The sequence below is a fragment of the Leuresthes tenuis genome, unplaced genomic scaffold (genome assembly GCF_036924035.1).
Source record: "Leuresthes tenuis unplaced genomic scaffold, fLeuTen1.0.hap1 SCAF_14, whole genome shotgun sequence".
In the NCBI taxonomy this organism is placed as follows: domain Eukaryota; kingdom Metazoa; phylum Chordata; class Actinopteri; order Atheriniformes; family Atherinopsidae; genus Leuresthes; species Leuresthes tenuis.
This window is the reverse complement of record NW_027325368.1, coordinates 17,681,561-17,699,073: the sequence shown is the minus strand read 5'-3', so window position 1 is coordinate 17,699,073 and position 17,513 is coordinate 17,681,561. Positions and strand designations below refer to the sequence as shown.

Here is a 17,513-nt window from a genome sequence, read left to right as displayed (position 1 = left end):
GGTGGCCTTTATTTGATAGTAGACAGACAAGAAAGAGGGCAGACATGCAGTAAAGGGCCCTCGGACTCAAACCCAGGCAGGCTGCATCAAGAAACTACCTAACCCTAACCCTACAGCCTCAAAAAAGAGGCTGAGTGCCTGCTCAACCAGTTGAGTTATAGAACACCTTTACCCTTTGGTTACCCTTTGGTTTTGTTCTGAGTTCTAGGCGGGGCTGAAGAGGTATCCAGGAAGTCCGGGGCTGGATTGCTCCTGCCAGCACACCTTCAGCTCGTCTGCGCTCATTTAGAACTGGCTTCTTAAGGATCTGCAGGAGCACCAGTCTTCGCCAGATTGTCTCACTGTCTCTGTGGTAATCAGGCCAACCAGTGTGCCATAGTGTTTGAAGAAAGCTTTTTTTGTATATCTCTGCTGATTCCATCTCAGTGTCTGGACTGACTACTTGCAAACAATGCCATTTTCCTGCTTTTGTACCTGCCTGCTCGCCCTGCCGCCATCACAGACAAAGCACACTGCAGCCTGCATCGCTCACTTACCCCGCCTGGAAACATAGTAAGCGCTCACTGAGCGAACAGATTGTCGTCATTGAATTCTCCTGGACCAATCTAACCATCTCCTCTCTTCATAGAGATAATCACCAGACTGGATTCTCTGTGGCCTCACCTTGCAACCCACTTCTATTAATAAACCATTTTTCTGTTTCAGTCTGCTTTAGGGTTCCACCTTGTGTGTATCGGCTATTTCATAGCCCTGACATGCACCCTGATTTTCAAAAGTAGACTGAGCCTCTTTGCTTCACCACAGATGGAACACATTCTGTTCTTATATAAAGTGAAAGAAACATCCGCAATATGAGCAGACACTTGGAACGTTTTATTTAGGTGAACTTCATTGCTTGAGAAAACAACTTTGCTTAGCTTCGCTCACTTCAGCTGTCTCTCTGCAACACAAAACCATGAAACAGTGTGTGGCATCCTGCAATTTTGCACACTGATGCTGAATGGTGGAGAGGGAGTAGAGAAAGAAGTGTGACTCAAGAGGAAATAGAATTAATTCAGTTCTATTCAACAGCTCCTGCACTACAGTGACATACAGATCCCGCTCTATTGAATGCACTTTGTCGCTCTTCCTGTCTATGCTCTCCCCTTCTTCCTCTCCTCACTTCACTACTGTCATTTTCTGATTCATGGTGGCTGCACTCCAGACTCCCTTGGTCCCTGTACCTGAAAAAGGCTTGTTATGCAACACCCTCACCCCCCGCAAGTGCACATGCACATACCGCTGACTTGTATATGCCATCTCCTCTTACGTAAGAATATCTACGCCTCCACTATGTACCTTCACTCCATCCCAAAAAGCGCAACCCGTTATAAACGGAGGCTTCAGTGCCACCGTGTTTTTTTAGCACAGCAGAAATAATTTGTAAATTCCCCCTGCAGACTCCCGATTTAGCGAGGAGAGCTTAAGAACCCAGTGCTCTCTAAAACACACACTCCAAAGCTGCAAACTCCCTGTCAGTTCCATAATAAGAGAACACAACATGCTAGTTGTGATCAGATTCATACTTACAGTGCCAGACCAAGCCTAAAAAGAGGGGGTTGCATGCTTGTTTGTATATGTGTGCATGTGTGTCCTACTGCAGATACTCACCCCCTCATTAGGGTAAGCCTCCCAGCCAAGGTCTGCCAAAGCAGACATGGAGTCCAGCAAAGTAACTGCAACAACACAAGAGACAAAACAAACATGTCAATACCAACAAATACATTTTTAAAACTTTTTTGTGCCAGTTCATTTCTCAATCCCCCCCTCCCCCGACAAACACACACACACACACACACAGATACAGAGTGCTGTTTTTGTCTGGAATATATTGCGTAGCATCATGTTGTATCATAAACTTTCCACATAAAAGCTCCCAAGACGTGTTCGTGTTTTATACAAGGGTGTGTTTTGTTGTGTTGGAGTACATCGGCGGTGAATTTACAAGCAGTGCTAAACCTGTAACGTCAGCTTCAAGGTCAATGTGGTTGTGATGCTGTTACAGTTCAAGGGGAAACAACATCAGTTGGTGAAAAAGCATCATGAGGAGAGACATTTAAGTTTGACATCTGACATTAAGGTGATATTCCACCCAAACCTCTTTTTGACTGTATCTCATCCTCTCCCATACCTAATACTTGTTTTTGTTTAAGTTAGCTTTTATCAAGGTAATAGCTCGTTATCCCGTGTATTTAGCATTTTGTTGCAGCCATTTTGAGTCTTCCACTCTCTTGCTTCTCAAATTAATCGTTGATACTAACAGTTTTGCTGGAATATCACTACAGTACTCGACTAACGTCAAGGACAAAGTACAATAGTAGAACGAATGTACAATATATCACTCATGTTGTTCTGAGAGGATGATCTCCATGTGACTAGAGGAAGTGGAGGGAGATTGCAGAAAGGTGAGAATGAAAAATGACCAGAAGGAGTGGTAGGATGACCAGCGGGAGACATAATGGAAACCTGCTCAAATTCTGGAAGGACTTTCTCCACCTAAATGTGTGTGTCAGTTGTTAGTGCATGTGTAGGTGTGAGGGCTCATTCAAGCTTGGCTCACTCAGGTCCTAATCAAGCCTTCAACACTGCTGACCATCAATATTTAATCAGCATCCATCTGCAGAGACTGCTGCTTCTCTCTTTCTTCTCTCCGTCTCTCAGTCACACACATTGTGACTCTGCTAGGTTATCTTTCCTCTACTGAAATGTCTTAGCCATTATTTACAATTCACAGATCTACGATCGCACGTGTGAGCTGGTGACCTGATGCATTTTAAACTAACAGCATCACTTTAAAGCTGGATACTTTCATATTCACTCAAATTTTTATAAGGTTGCACCAATGACTTGAAAAAACTACTTAGTAGGCCTGTAATGTTTGCTCTTCTGAATGCAAATGAGACTAATCATTCAACTGAATAAGTTAAAAAAAGTGCATGCATACAAGCTGCTGGTAGGCAAAACAAAAGAGCTATTTTCCTATCTCTCGTTCCCTTTCCCTTCCTCTTGCAGTCATGCTGCTCATCATCTCTACCTGACTCCAAGACCTTCTCCTCAGCTCAACACACAGTGACAGCAGGGAGGACAATCATGCTGTGTCAGTGTAGATGTGTACATATATATATATATATATATATATATATATATATATATGTGTGTGTGCTTTGTGCGAATGTAATAGCACTTATATGCATGTGTCTGCATGCACTGGCACAAATCAGCATCTGTGTGAGAAACATAACACACAGCAAGAAAATCGGATGGATGGTATAATGAAGCAAAGAGGGATGCTGCACAGCAGGGCTGAGCTGAGAGAGAGAGAGAGACAGAAAGATTAAATGAGAGGGATGAGACAGAAACAGCGGAGGATAGGTGCTGTGCAGCAAAAGGTCAGAGCAGGCCTCCGACCTATGCTTGTATTCAGAGGAACTGAAGAGCATTTTAGACTACTTTTCTCAGTTCACAGGCTTTTGAGTGGCATACGGAACTGAGACATAATAGTATAATAATATATGATTTCAGGGCTCAATAAAGAGGCACACATACAATCTTTTTCAAACACAATCATCTCAGTGCAGAGATAAAAGCTACCTACTGACAAGGTTCCCATAATCATCTGTTTCAGATACAGTAGCAAATTAGCACAGACACGTGTTTTCTCATTCACTTACTGTGATACAGTTTAATGCTTTTTGTGCAGTATAGTATAACTCAGAACACCCTCTGCCATTTTAAAGGACCACTTCTCCCAAATTACAAAACCAGAACACACACCCACAACAAAAGCAATAGGTATAAATGACATTTTCAGACAGTTACTTGACTGTACTTGCTTTTTGTTGAAGTTCCTATTAACATAGAAATAATGTTTAACGTCATATGGTTGATTTTCCATCGTGCTCTGAACTTTAGATGGAATTTGAACTGTCTGGAAAAATATGTGTACCTGGTCAACACTGTATAAAATGACCGATCTTAGCATCAGTAGGTTGTCCAGACTCTTGAAACCCCCGTGGTTGAAAGAGGCTGCGCCCTATTTGGCCAAATAGTGAGACTTGGTCTCTGACTCTGTTTGATGATTATTGTTGACTATTGCTGGTTGTATATTCTAGTGTGATTTATTATTCTGTAATAAATTCCTTAAATCTTAGGAGACTTACTGTTGTCTTTGCTTCCTCACCATAGAGCAAACAGTTCTTGCCTCTGCAGTTATAATATGAAATTCAACTGTTCCCATATTTGCTTGAATTTTGCCACGGAGCTGTCATAGCAGGAGGGTTAACTAGGGAAGTTAATGGACCTTCGTTAATATCATTCATTACACCTGTGCTTTTAATGATAACTTTTCGTTCTCACAAGTTAAAATCCATGCAGTGAAAAAGGTTTATGGTACTTCAAAATCATAAGGAAAATAATCTCTTCACATCTGTTTAAGCAACCGGGGCTTTGGACGACGATATAACTCCAATTATCTCCAAATTTAAGCTGGTTAGCCAGTTATCTCATTTGCTAGCTAATCAGCTAGCCAGTAAGGTATGCCATAACTGTGAGAATCCCAGAGGAATGTATTTCTCTCTGTCATTTTCCTGACAGACTTTATTATGTCACTAGTCTGGATATTTTATGTACAGTTAGTTTTAATGTATATGTATAGGCAGGCAATAGTGACATCCAAAATAACTATTACTCTGTATTTCCAAGGTGGTCCGATTCAAACTTTTGACTCCAGCCTCTGTAATGCAGTGCAGTGATGCAATGCACTTGCAAGAGAGGAGTTACATAAAGTCCTATGAGAATCAGTATATTTGAAAATGAGCAAAGGCTCCCACTAAAAGGCAGTGACTGTTCACTTTTGATAAGTCCCAAATGGGTGCTTCTTTTTGAGCGTAGGCCTTCAAGATTCCGGATGACTTAAAACAGCAGATGGGCTGTTGAGCCATTTTGAAGCCATGAAATGCATTTTTAGATAAGATAGAAATATCAATATTCACACAGCTCCTACGTGTGTCATCACAGGACAAGGATGTAATTTAGTTTACAGCTTGAACACGTTCAAGTGTGCAATGTTTGAATAGCAAACATGAGAGTGGTATTGATCTTATGATCTTACTCCCAGAAGAAAAGGAGGGTTATTACTGTAAAATGTTGAGTGTTTATTGTACATGTTGCACAACTCCTTGATATTTCAGTGGAGGCATAAATCTCAGGGTAAAACCTACAAAAACCTGAGTGAATAAAGCCAAAACGATTTATTATCTCCGAGTTAAGTGAGAATGTAAATTTTTAGAAATTCTGCATACTCTGGGTTTCTTCTCATTACCTGCAAGCATATCCAAGCACCTTATAGTAAGCTAAAGTGATACTGAGGTCATTACATATTCTAAGCCATTTTTCAGCCCATGGGGAAAATGTGTGCATATATAAACCTACACATCAACACTTTTTCTTCTCTCCTAACACCTATTGTCAATACCACTTATCACTTGTAATCAATGACTGGACTCATCAATAATGTATAAGTTTTGGTTTCCTGTCTGCTGACGCAGCCATTATGCACATAGCCTGTGTGTGTGTGTGTGTGTGTGTGAAAGAGTGAGTGTATGTGTCTAAAACAAGGAGAAAATGAAGAAAGAATGCCTCAAATTTAAGTGTCTGTTCATCCATATCTAATTGCGCCCATCCTTTCTCCCTCCTTCCCTACTTTTTCTCAAGGGAATGTGCTAAATTGTGTGTATTTGAAATCTAAACCTGGGCCAAGGCGTGCTTTGGCCCAGAATAAAAACACAAAGCTCATCACTCAGTCACTCAGACAGAGCTCATGTTCAGTGTAATGACTCTCCCTCAAACACACAGATTCACAGACAGTCCAATCCAATCTAATCTCCAGACTGGAAAGCAGCTAAACACATTACACCTGTGTCGGGTGTGTATTACAATGTTAAAAAACAAAAACAGAGCAGAAGAAAGCACAAACATTACCCTCATTTCCCAGCCTTTTGTCTGCAGAAATTTTGTCTTCTCACAAAGAGAGAAGCGGTCTCATTGATTACCAGCACCAAACTGTGAGGTTTAAATTGTGAGAGGTGAAAGGGTGAGGGTGGACAGTGTGTACTTGGGAATAACATATTCCTCTACACAAGCTTTGGAATTCTGAACAGCAAAGTACAAAAGCGGCTTTACATTTTTGGTCTCTTTGTCTCCTCATCTCCTATCTATTTTTTCTCACTTCTGCTTCGTCCCTCTGGAGTGTCTGTGTTTCCCTGCCTTCTTCTCTTTTTCGTGTTCCCTCTCTGTCTGCTTAGGTCTCTCTGCGGCTCTCTCACTGGACACCATCCACTGCTTCAGCTGGGCTGCAAGAAGCTGTGATCCACCTGCCAAAAATCAAACGGCGCTGCCAACAGCCAGACTGGTGCACAAAGCGGCCAGGATGCTTACACACACAAAACTGACACACACACACACACCTTAAGACTGTGCCAGTGCCACAAAGACTGAACAATAAGACCACCACACAAACTCAGCAGTGAGTACAATATGTGACTACATAATGAGTTCATTAGATCTTTTCATCTCTCACAACGTCCTGGTGCTTCATTATTTTTTCCTTTAAATGAAAAACGGAGATTATTCCCTCTGCACTAAGAACTTGTGTTATTTTCTGCAGGAAAATGCTGAGCCCAGTTTCTGGTAATCAAGCTCTTCAAGTGAAAATCTTCTGCTAAAAGAACAATTTAAGGAAAATGCAAATAAGGTGATGAGCGTTCCTTTAGAGATAAACTACTGCACAGCAGTGGCTGTTTTGCAAATAGCACTAAATCTAATTTCTACCCATATTTTATGTTTTGTTTTTTTTTCAATGCTAGCTGCCACACAAAAACACCAGTGAATTTGTGTATTTTCACTATTTCTTGAATACAACTCCGACTTTAAACGAAGTTGGGACTCATAAGTAAAAGTAAAGTATGGAAGGATTTGCAAATCTCATAAATATGCTATTTAATTCCCAAGGGAACATGCAAAACGTGCCAAATGTAGGAAAGTATTTAATTAAAAAACATTAGTTCATCTTGAATTTGATAAAAAAAAGTTGGGAGAGGGTCATGTTCACTATCGTGTAACACCCCCCCCTCCTTCTCTGACAACAGCCTGTAAATGTCTGGGATCTGTGCAGAGCTGTTGCTGGTGCTATCGGAGAGGAATGTTGTCCCAGTTTTGTCTGATAGCCTACAGTATTCTAGCTGCTCAATAGTTCTGAGTCTTCTCTGTAGTACTCTACGTTTCATGGTGTGCCAAATGTTTTTAATTGGTAAAATGTCTGAACTGCAGGCCGGGACTCTTCTAAAACAAAGTCATGCTGTTGTAATACACGCAGTATGTAGTTTAGAAGTATCTTGCTAAAGTAAGTCTTCCATGAAAAAGACTTCATCTGGATTGGAGTAAATATTACTTTAAAACCTATACATATCTTTCATCATAGATGAAAGTTGCCAATTCCATAGACAATAATGGACCCCCATACCATCAGATAACAAACTGGATGGTCCCTATACTCATTCAGTCTGGAGGATCCATGATTTATAAAAAGAATTTTAAATTTGGCACACTGAACTGTCCTCAGACAATGATTTCTGGAAGTGCACCTGAACCCATGCCATGATTTCCATGATAGAATCATTTCAGTTTTTAATGCAGTGCCATCCAAGGGCCCAAAGATCACACACATCAAATGAAGATTTTTCAACTTTTCTGGGACATGTTGCTGCCATCTAATTTAAGATGAGCTAATATTTATCAGAAAATGGTCAAATGCCTTGCTTTCAATATTTGATGTTCCCATCTTTTTGAATTTGGGTGGTAAAAGAAAAAAAAAACATTAACAAACAACTAATCTATACATTATAATAGAAAAAGAGCAATCAACATGATTATTAAAGTATAATTTTGGTGGTAGAAACTAAGTTGACAGAAGCACTCTCATATCCTTAAACCCTTGTAGTGTAAGGCTCTGAAATGTTGAAGCACTTTTCATGCTTTGATCACCATGATTGGCAGCTACAAAACATATTATCTGATTATTTGTTAAAAACTTGAAGATAAAAGATAAAATCTGTGATGTGCTAACTATGACTGCCATACATCCAGTCTTCTCAGAAATATTTGTGCCACTTACATCGTGGCTTAGTTTAATAAAAACATAGTGACATTTTGAATTCCCTTTCCCATATAGTTCTTCAACATAACAATGGGAGATGGTTGTTATAATTGTATATGTTTATGGAACCAGCTGACACTACCACTTTGCTCCTCTGTCACCAGGAGAGAGTTCATTTAGCTTAGTCTATTTTCTTTGAACTTCATCAAGAAAGTGATGCTGAGCATTTAAAAAGGCAGCAACAACATTTACACATAACTTTCCAGTCTGATATTCTTACTGGAGTACATGTGGCACATAAAACAGCCCAACAACTGTACCAGTAGAAACACACATACACTTTCAACATGACAGTATCAATACCACCACACACACACTAACCTTCCCTCTGCTGCCACTCCACTGAGAGTGCAGGTCAACTGGTGAGTGTGTTGTCAGGGCAACAAATGAGCGAATGGAGAGTAGGATGAAGGAGTGGGAGGATGTGAGCTCTGAACTTTAGGAATAAACGGGCACCCTACCAAGATTGCTACACTCACTGACTTCTCATCAGTCCACTCTCCACTCATACACAAACCACCCGAGGCTCTCAATCAGTCCTCAAGCTCTCTCCCTTCATCTGCACTCTCATCCTTTCTTCATACCATTCACTGAAGCTGTGTGTCAGTGTATATCCTTCCTATCAGCAGTGACTTCAGTTTTTTTGGCATAATCAGGCCCCCTTTGCCCTCATTGATAAGATGTACACGGAGAGAATGCAGAATAAAACCATTAATCAATGGGTTTAGGTGTATAAACAGTAGTTTTATTAGTGCTAAGTACCTCACATCTTTGCCACAGGGGTAGTAGTGAAAGCAGCTCCACAGACATGTCATAAAAAGATCTCTATTCTGTAATTCACAGACACCTTAAATCACTCAGCATCCATTGTAAATAGTTAATGACTTACTTTTTTCTTTGATTCTAAAGTCTGTTTTAACCGTTTGTTTTGTATCTTTAAGGCATTTTCCCCTTTCATATTTGAATCAATTTCGTGTTACATGGAAAAAATGTAACAGCTCCGACCACCTTTCAGACAATATTATGAGCTGTTTAAGTGTGTGTGGAGGGGTCTCCTGAAGCAGGCACATCCAATTCATTTTTCCTGCAAGATATTATATTTGGGGAGGAGGTAGAATCTAGCATGATTTCAGAGGAAAAATGTTATTATTCTTTGAGTGTGATTGCCGTTTGCAAAGTGATTCTCTTTATGAATAATTCAACGTATTTAAATTAAATTCTAATCCCAATTCTTCTTTGATTCAGTTCTTTTTCCTCTGCTTTTTACTTTCCATGCTCTTCCCATGCTATCTTATGTTGATCCATTTCCCTTCAACAAGCACAAAATAAATTTCCACTTTAAGCTGTTGCAAATTATGATAATTAAAACCAATTATATTGAAAATCATGCGAGGTAATGACACCAGAGCATATGACTATTTACATAAGCGATAGACGTGAGCAGATCACTGAGGGTTAAAGGTGATCCTGCAAAACAAATAAAATTCAATTAACTTTTTCCATGCATGCATAAGTGGCTGTAGGTTTTCTTCATCATCAGTCATTTGGAATACAGTACACAAATTAAATGATAAAAACTGTGCTCAGAAAATACTAAAAATAATTTGTCCTCATTTGATTTGATTGGCTTATTTGCCACAGCTTTCATGTTATTTATTTTACAAAGTTTGCATAACAAAGTAAATAACAGAGGAATAAAAAACACCTTCTTTTAACAAAACTATGTGAAACCTCTGACCTCCCCTTTATCTGTGCATATATTTTATACTTATAGACATTAAGGTGACAGTTAACACCGGAAGTGTAAAGACTCAACCAGTGGCTCGTGAAGCAGAGAAAACATTAAGTGGAAGCACTCCTTACAAATGAAAAGAGGGCACAGATTATCAGAAATCTGGACTAAATTGGCATATATTATGCACATGACACTCACTGAAACATTGTAACAGACCAAGCACAGCCCTCCTGGCAACACCAACTCTCATCAGCAATCCCCAACAGGACAATACACCCAACTACACCACCATTTCTGCTCAGGAACAGCTCCAGAAACACAACCCAGCCACCAAACTCCCAAGATCCCCATCTGACTGATCATCCGTGGAACCCCATCCCACTGTCTATGAATTCTTGGGCCTGTGCTCCATCACAGATGCCAAAACAGAAAAAGATCCATATAGAGGCACACAATGTTTAGGCAGCTGGTTTTGATGTACTTTTACAAAAAAAAAAACAGGATGAGCGTCAGCTGTTGTGGTTTAATTGACAATCTGATCTCACAAACGATAAATTCAAATTTGTGAATAAGAAATTTGTGTTGCGTATGAAATAAATGTTACGTAATTCAAAAAGTGTTGATGAAAATGCTCATGGATGTGCTGTAGCTCATTGAGCTTGTACGATTGGACCTCCACTGTAGCAGAAGGCATATTAGCCTACTTTGCGATTTCATACAAACTGACAGTGCAACAGGACTGTACAGATGATATTCTGACAGACAGTGACAGGAGCACTGCGCTAGTTTGTTGCTTGAAGAGAGAGAGAGGGGGGTGGGGCTCTAATGGTTTGTCTGTGCGTGCTGGCTGAAAGCTTACAATGTTGAACTGTGACACACAGTCAGATCCAGACACTTGTTTTTTTTAATAAGCTACTTCCGCCAGCATGCCCTCAACTCATCAAGGGCAACGCGCAGCAAACACACATGCATGCAAAAAAAATAATGATGTACACCAACATACATACACACAAGCACACACAAACAAGAGAGCTGGAGAATTCACACGCACACAAACTGCTCCGTTAAAGAATTAAAACAGCCACTGAGAGCTGAGTGAAGAGAATGACCAACAGACCAAGATTTACAGCTAATTGTGCAGGAATGACACTTAAGTATTTGAATGTGCATTCTCTTTGTTCTCGACCTTTTCGTGCTCTCTTCTTTAGCCATTCACTCTGATAGGACTAGAGCATATACACACAAGCGTGCTCACACGCAGGTGGCTGTCACACAGTGGTTGGTCACAGAGGGGTAAATTGGCCTGGAGTCTCAGGAGTGAGCCACAGTGTTGGAGACAGATATGAAATCGCATGTCAGATAAAAGTGCGCTTGGACCAGCTTCTATCGTTGATGCACACCTCAGGACAAAAACCGCAACATTTGTGACATGCAACACATCTAAGAAGCTGCAAAACACAGCAAAGACTTTCAATAAGGTCCGCCACCTTTGCACTGAAATCTTAGTCAGGTTACGCGGATAAATGTATCAACCAATATCAACTGTGGATGGACAGTGAGATACTCTGCACAACCAGCCATGCATTGCTGCAGTGTTACTGAACGATATTACACGACCGCCTGAGCTTTTGTTAGTTGCAGCTGCAGCTTGTGTAGTTGAAAGATGTTGTCTTTATGTGCAATTTACCATTTCACTTTTCAACTGCTTCAAGTTTTATTTGTATGTGTCCATAGTTTTTTTGACTGATTTCAAGTCAAAAGACTTACAATCCTTTGTTTTTTGACAGAAAGCTATCTTTAAAGTCCTTGTTTGTTTTTCTCTCATACTGCTTCCACTGCGGCTCATCAGCAGAAAAAAAAGACTGAAGCATTTGGTCGGTCAGCAAACATAATATCACTATGACCTAAATCCCCACATGCTTGTTTGTAAAGCAGCATTTCGTGTCCCAAGCTCAAGATAAGCTTGCAGAATAAAAAAAAAAGGAAAGGAAATTCAGGTCAGCTAGAAAATGTTCAGGACAAGGAGTGAATGGCGAGGCAGTGAGAGGAGAAGAAGGAGAAGAGCGCATGTTTTAAGATGGTTGGTAGACTGTGGTCAAGGCCCACTGATCAGGATTTGACCAGCAGTTAAGGGCTTGTTCAGAGGGGGGCAGGGGTCAGTAAACGTGCTGGTGGCGAAGTGGTAGGAACCCTTTCAAAACCAAACCTCACTTCAACCTTCAGACATCACACAATGATGGAAGGTATTGACGTTGATGAACTCGGCACACAAAGGGAACCCTTCAACCCTAAAAACGTTCTGGTAACATCGTCGCTGGTTAAGACGCGCCCTTTTTCACCCTCATGGTAAAGGCTTAAGTGATATGCTTGGTTAGAAATAAGTAACAATATTGTATATCAGTGTATGGAAAATAGTAAAAAAAAAAAGAGAGTAAAAAAAATAGGGCAATTCTTCGCAGCAGTGTGGCTCATTTAGCTTTAGTAAACCTAAGCATGATTACAGTTCAGATGCTTTTCCAGTCCCTTTAGAAAAGCTGAGCCTGTTGATCTGTGTCTTTTTCTGTTCTGTTTATAATTCTTTTTTTTTTTTTACCACTTAACAGTTACTGCTATAAAGAGCCCAATTTATTTTTCTGTCTGATTTTATTTTGGGGTTCTACTGAAATAGATGACATGCTTCATGGTTAAAAAGCACATTATAGCTCTCATATTGTGCATTGTTGTTCTCTTCTGTCTGAAATGCTCAAAATGCTCTTATTGGTCAGAAATGATTGAGGGCAAAGTAGCTGCTCTTTTAATTTGATCTCATGACAAATAGAAAATATTTACTTTGGCCCCCAAAACGATAAGCAGTACTTATACGTTAAAGGCTCAAAAATTGTAGAATAGCTACATTTCACACCACCAGTCACACCACTGCTTACATCTACAATATTTGTGTTTGTTTGCTAAATATAAAGTTCCTGTCAGGAGACTCAGTGAACTCAGCGCACCATGATGACTAGAGGGAAGGGTAAACAGCAAGCCTGGCACATCAAAAAGTCATTAGTGAACATGTCGCTGTTTAGACATACAGTTTCTGGGTCTTCTTGTCGTTTTTGATGAGTCTACCAAAAAACGCAGGAAGTCATTTATAGACTTAGGTGTGCTCAAAGATTGAAAAAGTCAAAAATAATGTGTTCATTCAATTAGCTTTTGTGTTACATTGACTGGATGTGGACATGGTTAGCTCAGCATAGAGCAGCATCAGCCAGTGGTGAGCAGGAGTACATGTAGGATCAAACCGCCACAGTGAAAAAAAAACAAGAAATATTTTTTAATCTTTTTGAGGTTGAATACAAAAATCTTTGTCTGGCAATAACGCACAACGTTTTAATGAGTGCTGCTATGAATGCTGAGCACTTTACTTTATTTTGAAATACATGTTGGTCTTTGTTCTACTTGTCCTTCTCTCATTTGATTCGCTCACACCCCCACACTCACCCATAGAGACATGTGCACACACAATGAATCCATGATGAGGTGAAACCCTCTTGGCAGAATCATTCTCTGTCACTTACTCATATTTATAGGCCTATCTATCAGTCATCCCCCAGAATATGTGACACTATTCTCTGACCACCAACCTGCCCCCAAGCCATACATTAAGATAGGATGAGTGTTCGTGAGCATATGTGTGTGTGTGCTCTTGAACACACATCCCTTTGTGCTTTTGTATGGGACTGTGTTAAGAAAACGTAGAGGCTGAACCTCATTACAAAAAACATACAGTGGCTGGCGTCTCCTGGCTCTACTGTCTCATCTGAGGTCAAAGAAAAGATGGAGGGAAGGAAGATGTAAGGAAGACGAACGGTAAAAGCAACCAAGGGGAAAGAGATGAAGGCCACGAGGGAAGCTGATAGAAAGCAGAGAAGGACAGCTATAAAACAGAGGGATTAGAGAGCAAACAAAGTGGAGGTAAAAAGAAAACCAGGAGGGCGCTCCTGCTTGCTGCAGCTCTCTGATGAGAGCGGAGATCTATGTCCTCAACAGTCCAAGGTCATGGTTGTTACATGGGAGCAGAGCAATCTCTCGGCCTTACACACACACACTTATTGAGGTATGGATCTGCCAATATCTACAAGCAGCCATTATGGATTAAAGCAATTAAACCAGATGAAACCTTTGAACCAACATTATACCACAGTCAGGATCTTGTGTGAATCATAAGGTGTGCGTTTAAATTGAAGGCAGCCTTTACATACAGAATGCTGGCCTCTACACTAAAACTGCTCAACCTTGCATTAACCTCAAGAAGCGATACAGTAATATCCCCCTGCACCCTGAGGCCAATTCAATGATAAGCTGTATTTTCCAAACCACGGTGGAGTCACATTTTTTCCATGTTTCATTGTATTTCCCTACCCTCCAGTTGTATATCGATTTGCACAGCTAGAATATGCTACCAAATCATTAATTCGCTTCTGATTAGTGTACCCTCATCAACATTCAGTTGCAGTGGTTTATGGTTGCATTTATGGTGATCCAGATTTTCTTGGACTGAGGAAGTAAATTTTGCAACAGGGAGAGGGCACAGAAAAGCAAAGTTGTGATTGTCTGCTCCTTTTTCCACAGAGTGAATCTGCACAGGGAGGATGCAGTAAGAAGAATAGTCAGACAACACATTGGTACACTGTTAGAGAAGATACAGGGATGAGGGCAGTCCAACAAAAAGGGGAGACCTGTGAGCATCCATCCTGCCATTACATCAGTACGCCCTCCGGGTCCAGACAGAGGTTGTGTTGGGCTCCCTCTGCTGGTGAACTAACACTCACCTACCTTTTCCCTCCTTTTAATGTTGATAACAAAGACCTTTAGAGCAATTTAAATGCTCACAACTTACAAATGAATTAATTCTCACTATGTCTCAGTTTTCCCATGCAGGTGCACTAACAATTTCACCGGTTCTGTCAAACACTTAGTTCTCCCCCCTGACTTTCAGACTTTCTTGTAAATGCCAACGGTTTTGGAGATCAATAGCTTTGGTCCTAAAATAAGCTTTTTTGACAGCTCAACAGTGTTTTCCAGATAACAATCCGCTCTATCAAAGGGACTATGTTATAATTCTCATTTTAATACTGCCTAGTTTCTGCCTCTTGACAAACTCAGGGGGAGGATTTCCTGGAATAACACCACTACTGAGATGTGTGGGTGGAGAAGATACACACACAAAGTACACACACACTGGCACAGAGAAGCGCAATCCCTCAGCTAAGCGTGTGGTCACAGCAGGAAAACTGGCGGGCCAAAAGGTAAAAGCAGAGCACAAAGTGGCTGGCAAAAATGGCTTTATTGAATTACTGTCCCGCTGGACCACATACACACACACCTATGCAAACACTAGACAGGCAAGAGGCTTAAAGGTGTCAATTAGGCCAATAGCGTGAGACAGCATGAACTGACCGGAGGATGAAAGACCAAATAAGACACGCACAGATGGATACACGCACACACACACACACACACACACACAGTGCTTAGCGCATCCTTTGAAAAGTGCTTATTAGTGATGGAACCACTCTGACCTATTAGTCACCTCAAAAACTATCAAGCAGAACATGATCCGCACACACAAACATTCACAACAGCTCACATGCTTCTGGGAGTTTATCTAAATCAACAGGAGTTTCCTTGTGCTTCCAGTTGGTTTCATCATTCATGCTCATGTTAATGAATATTTCAGCAGTGTGTTGCTGTCTCCCTCACATGCATTGTCTCGTGCAGTTAGGGCACTCCTACTCCTGCACTTTGTCTTGTAACCTGTCTGTCCTCCAGAGCCTTTGTTCTGTGCCCACTCCTCTGGGTTGTGACATACATTCAGCGAAATGTATGTACACACAGCTAATACTGTTAAGTCAGCCGGAGACGAGAGGTCCCATCATACCTAAGTGGGGCCTGTCACTATGGGATGTGAATCAGTTAACTGTTAAATCTAAGCTGTTCAAGGTGGCAGTTGGGGGTTCTATATGACTGTGTGTGATTGTGATTGAGAAAAGACAGAAAAAGAGGTCTATTTTAGTGATAGAGACTTTGCCGAGGTTCAGATGAAGACTGATCAAGTCAGTCCTCATCTTTGCTTTAGGAGAATGAAATGATTCAGATAGTCAAATCACAGCTGTATCACCCTCACCCAGACTACCTGGCTGCCAATGCTTTCAATTTTGATCAAATAACCCTCAACCTGCTTCACTTACAACTTAAGCTATGTTTAAAAATATAACTGCACAGGATTCTGCACTTTTATCCGCTTGGTGCAAGTTCAACTTCCCATTAAACAGTCCAGCTCTCATGTTCCAGGCTACCAAGCAGTCAGGAGTAGTTAGTAAGTAAATGCATTGGCTAATTTCAAGCTGAGCATCGATGTTAATATAATAACTGAGAGAGGCTCTGCAGCAGCGTGTGACAAATTTAATGTAATTGCAGCTCCTCATTTGCAGACTGAGGCACTAGGCGCTGTCGTCCGCAGCAGAAAAGAAATACATTGATCAGTGTGTAATAATGAAGATATCTATAATTAAGAGCGATTTTGACATATATGTCAATGTTGGTTTGGTATAATCATTATAAGTTAGGCTACTTTAAAGGAGGAAAACAGCGCACCGATTTTTCACATGTGAAAAGGCTTTCTCGATGTCAGAAAGTGAAATGTCGACCTCAGCCCGCTCTATCAGACTGTGTGTGTATATATAATACAAATTTAATGTCAGTATGCTCGGAAAGGAAAAACGTGACGAACACTTTCTGCCTCTCTCGCTGCTGCTCTCCGCTTTTCTTTATGCATGATTCATAACCGAGCCGAGCACTTAACGGGACTCTGCCGCCACTGCGCTCCGCTCCTTTCCCGACCAGTGGAACCGCGGGATGGGGGCTCCTCAATCCGAGGACACAGCGCACTGCCAAGTCACCTAAAGGTCGTACAACTCCGCCAGCACACCCACCTTCATTCTCCGGGTAATTCCGTAAGGCTCTACACGGCCACAACGCGTGGAAAAGAAGCAGGGAGGACAGGAGGGAGATGGATGGATAGATCCACAGGACGCGTGGTGGTGCCATTTTCAGGCTGCGCTGCGCCCTCGCTGCATCCCTGTTGGTGGTGTCGAGTCGTTGAGCGCAGCCTTGCGATTGAGGAGAGACGGAGAGAGCAGAGGAGAGGGCAGGAGAGAGAGGAGGAGACGTTGGGAAGGAGGGTCCACAATCAGCAAAGTCCTGTCAATCAGCCGCCTGGCTCTAGGGTGATGCAGCGGTCTGTGGAGACAAGCCAGTGTTACACTGTAAAAAGATGAAAAAAATACATACGATACAGCTGAGCCACTGATTTTACAGCCTATTGCATTTTTGTTTAACTGCCACGTTGCACTGATATATTCCTGACTGCTCCCCATCTCCGACAAAGCTATCGTGATTATGGCACTGTGGAGTTTAAATATTTCAGTTATTTAATTCTTACTTTTTAGCAACAACATAGGCCTACATAACTATGGTCACATT

At 41.2% G+C, this 17,513-nt stretch overlaps 1 protein-coding gene across 1 annotated transcript in view; it reads right to left on the bottom strand.

Moving 5' to 3' along the window:
• The window catches only part of epha4b (eph receptor A4b), an 80,787-nt gene extending 63,640 nt beyond the window's left edge, over positions 1 to 17,147 (bottom strand). Inside the window, exons 1-2 of the mRNA XM_072363519.1 lie at positions 16,964 to 17,147; positions 1,651 to 1,715 (exon numbers count right to left, since the gene is read on the bottom strand). Coding sequence (XP_072219620.1) covers positions 1,651 to 1,715; positions 16,964 to 17,078 — 180 coding nt within the window. The 5' untranslated portion in view covers positions 17,079 to 17,147. The remainder of the gene's footprint in view (positions 1 to 1,650; positions 1,716 to 16,963) is intronic.
• Between the last annotated feature and the right edge of the window lie 366 nt (positions 17,148 to 17,513).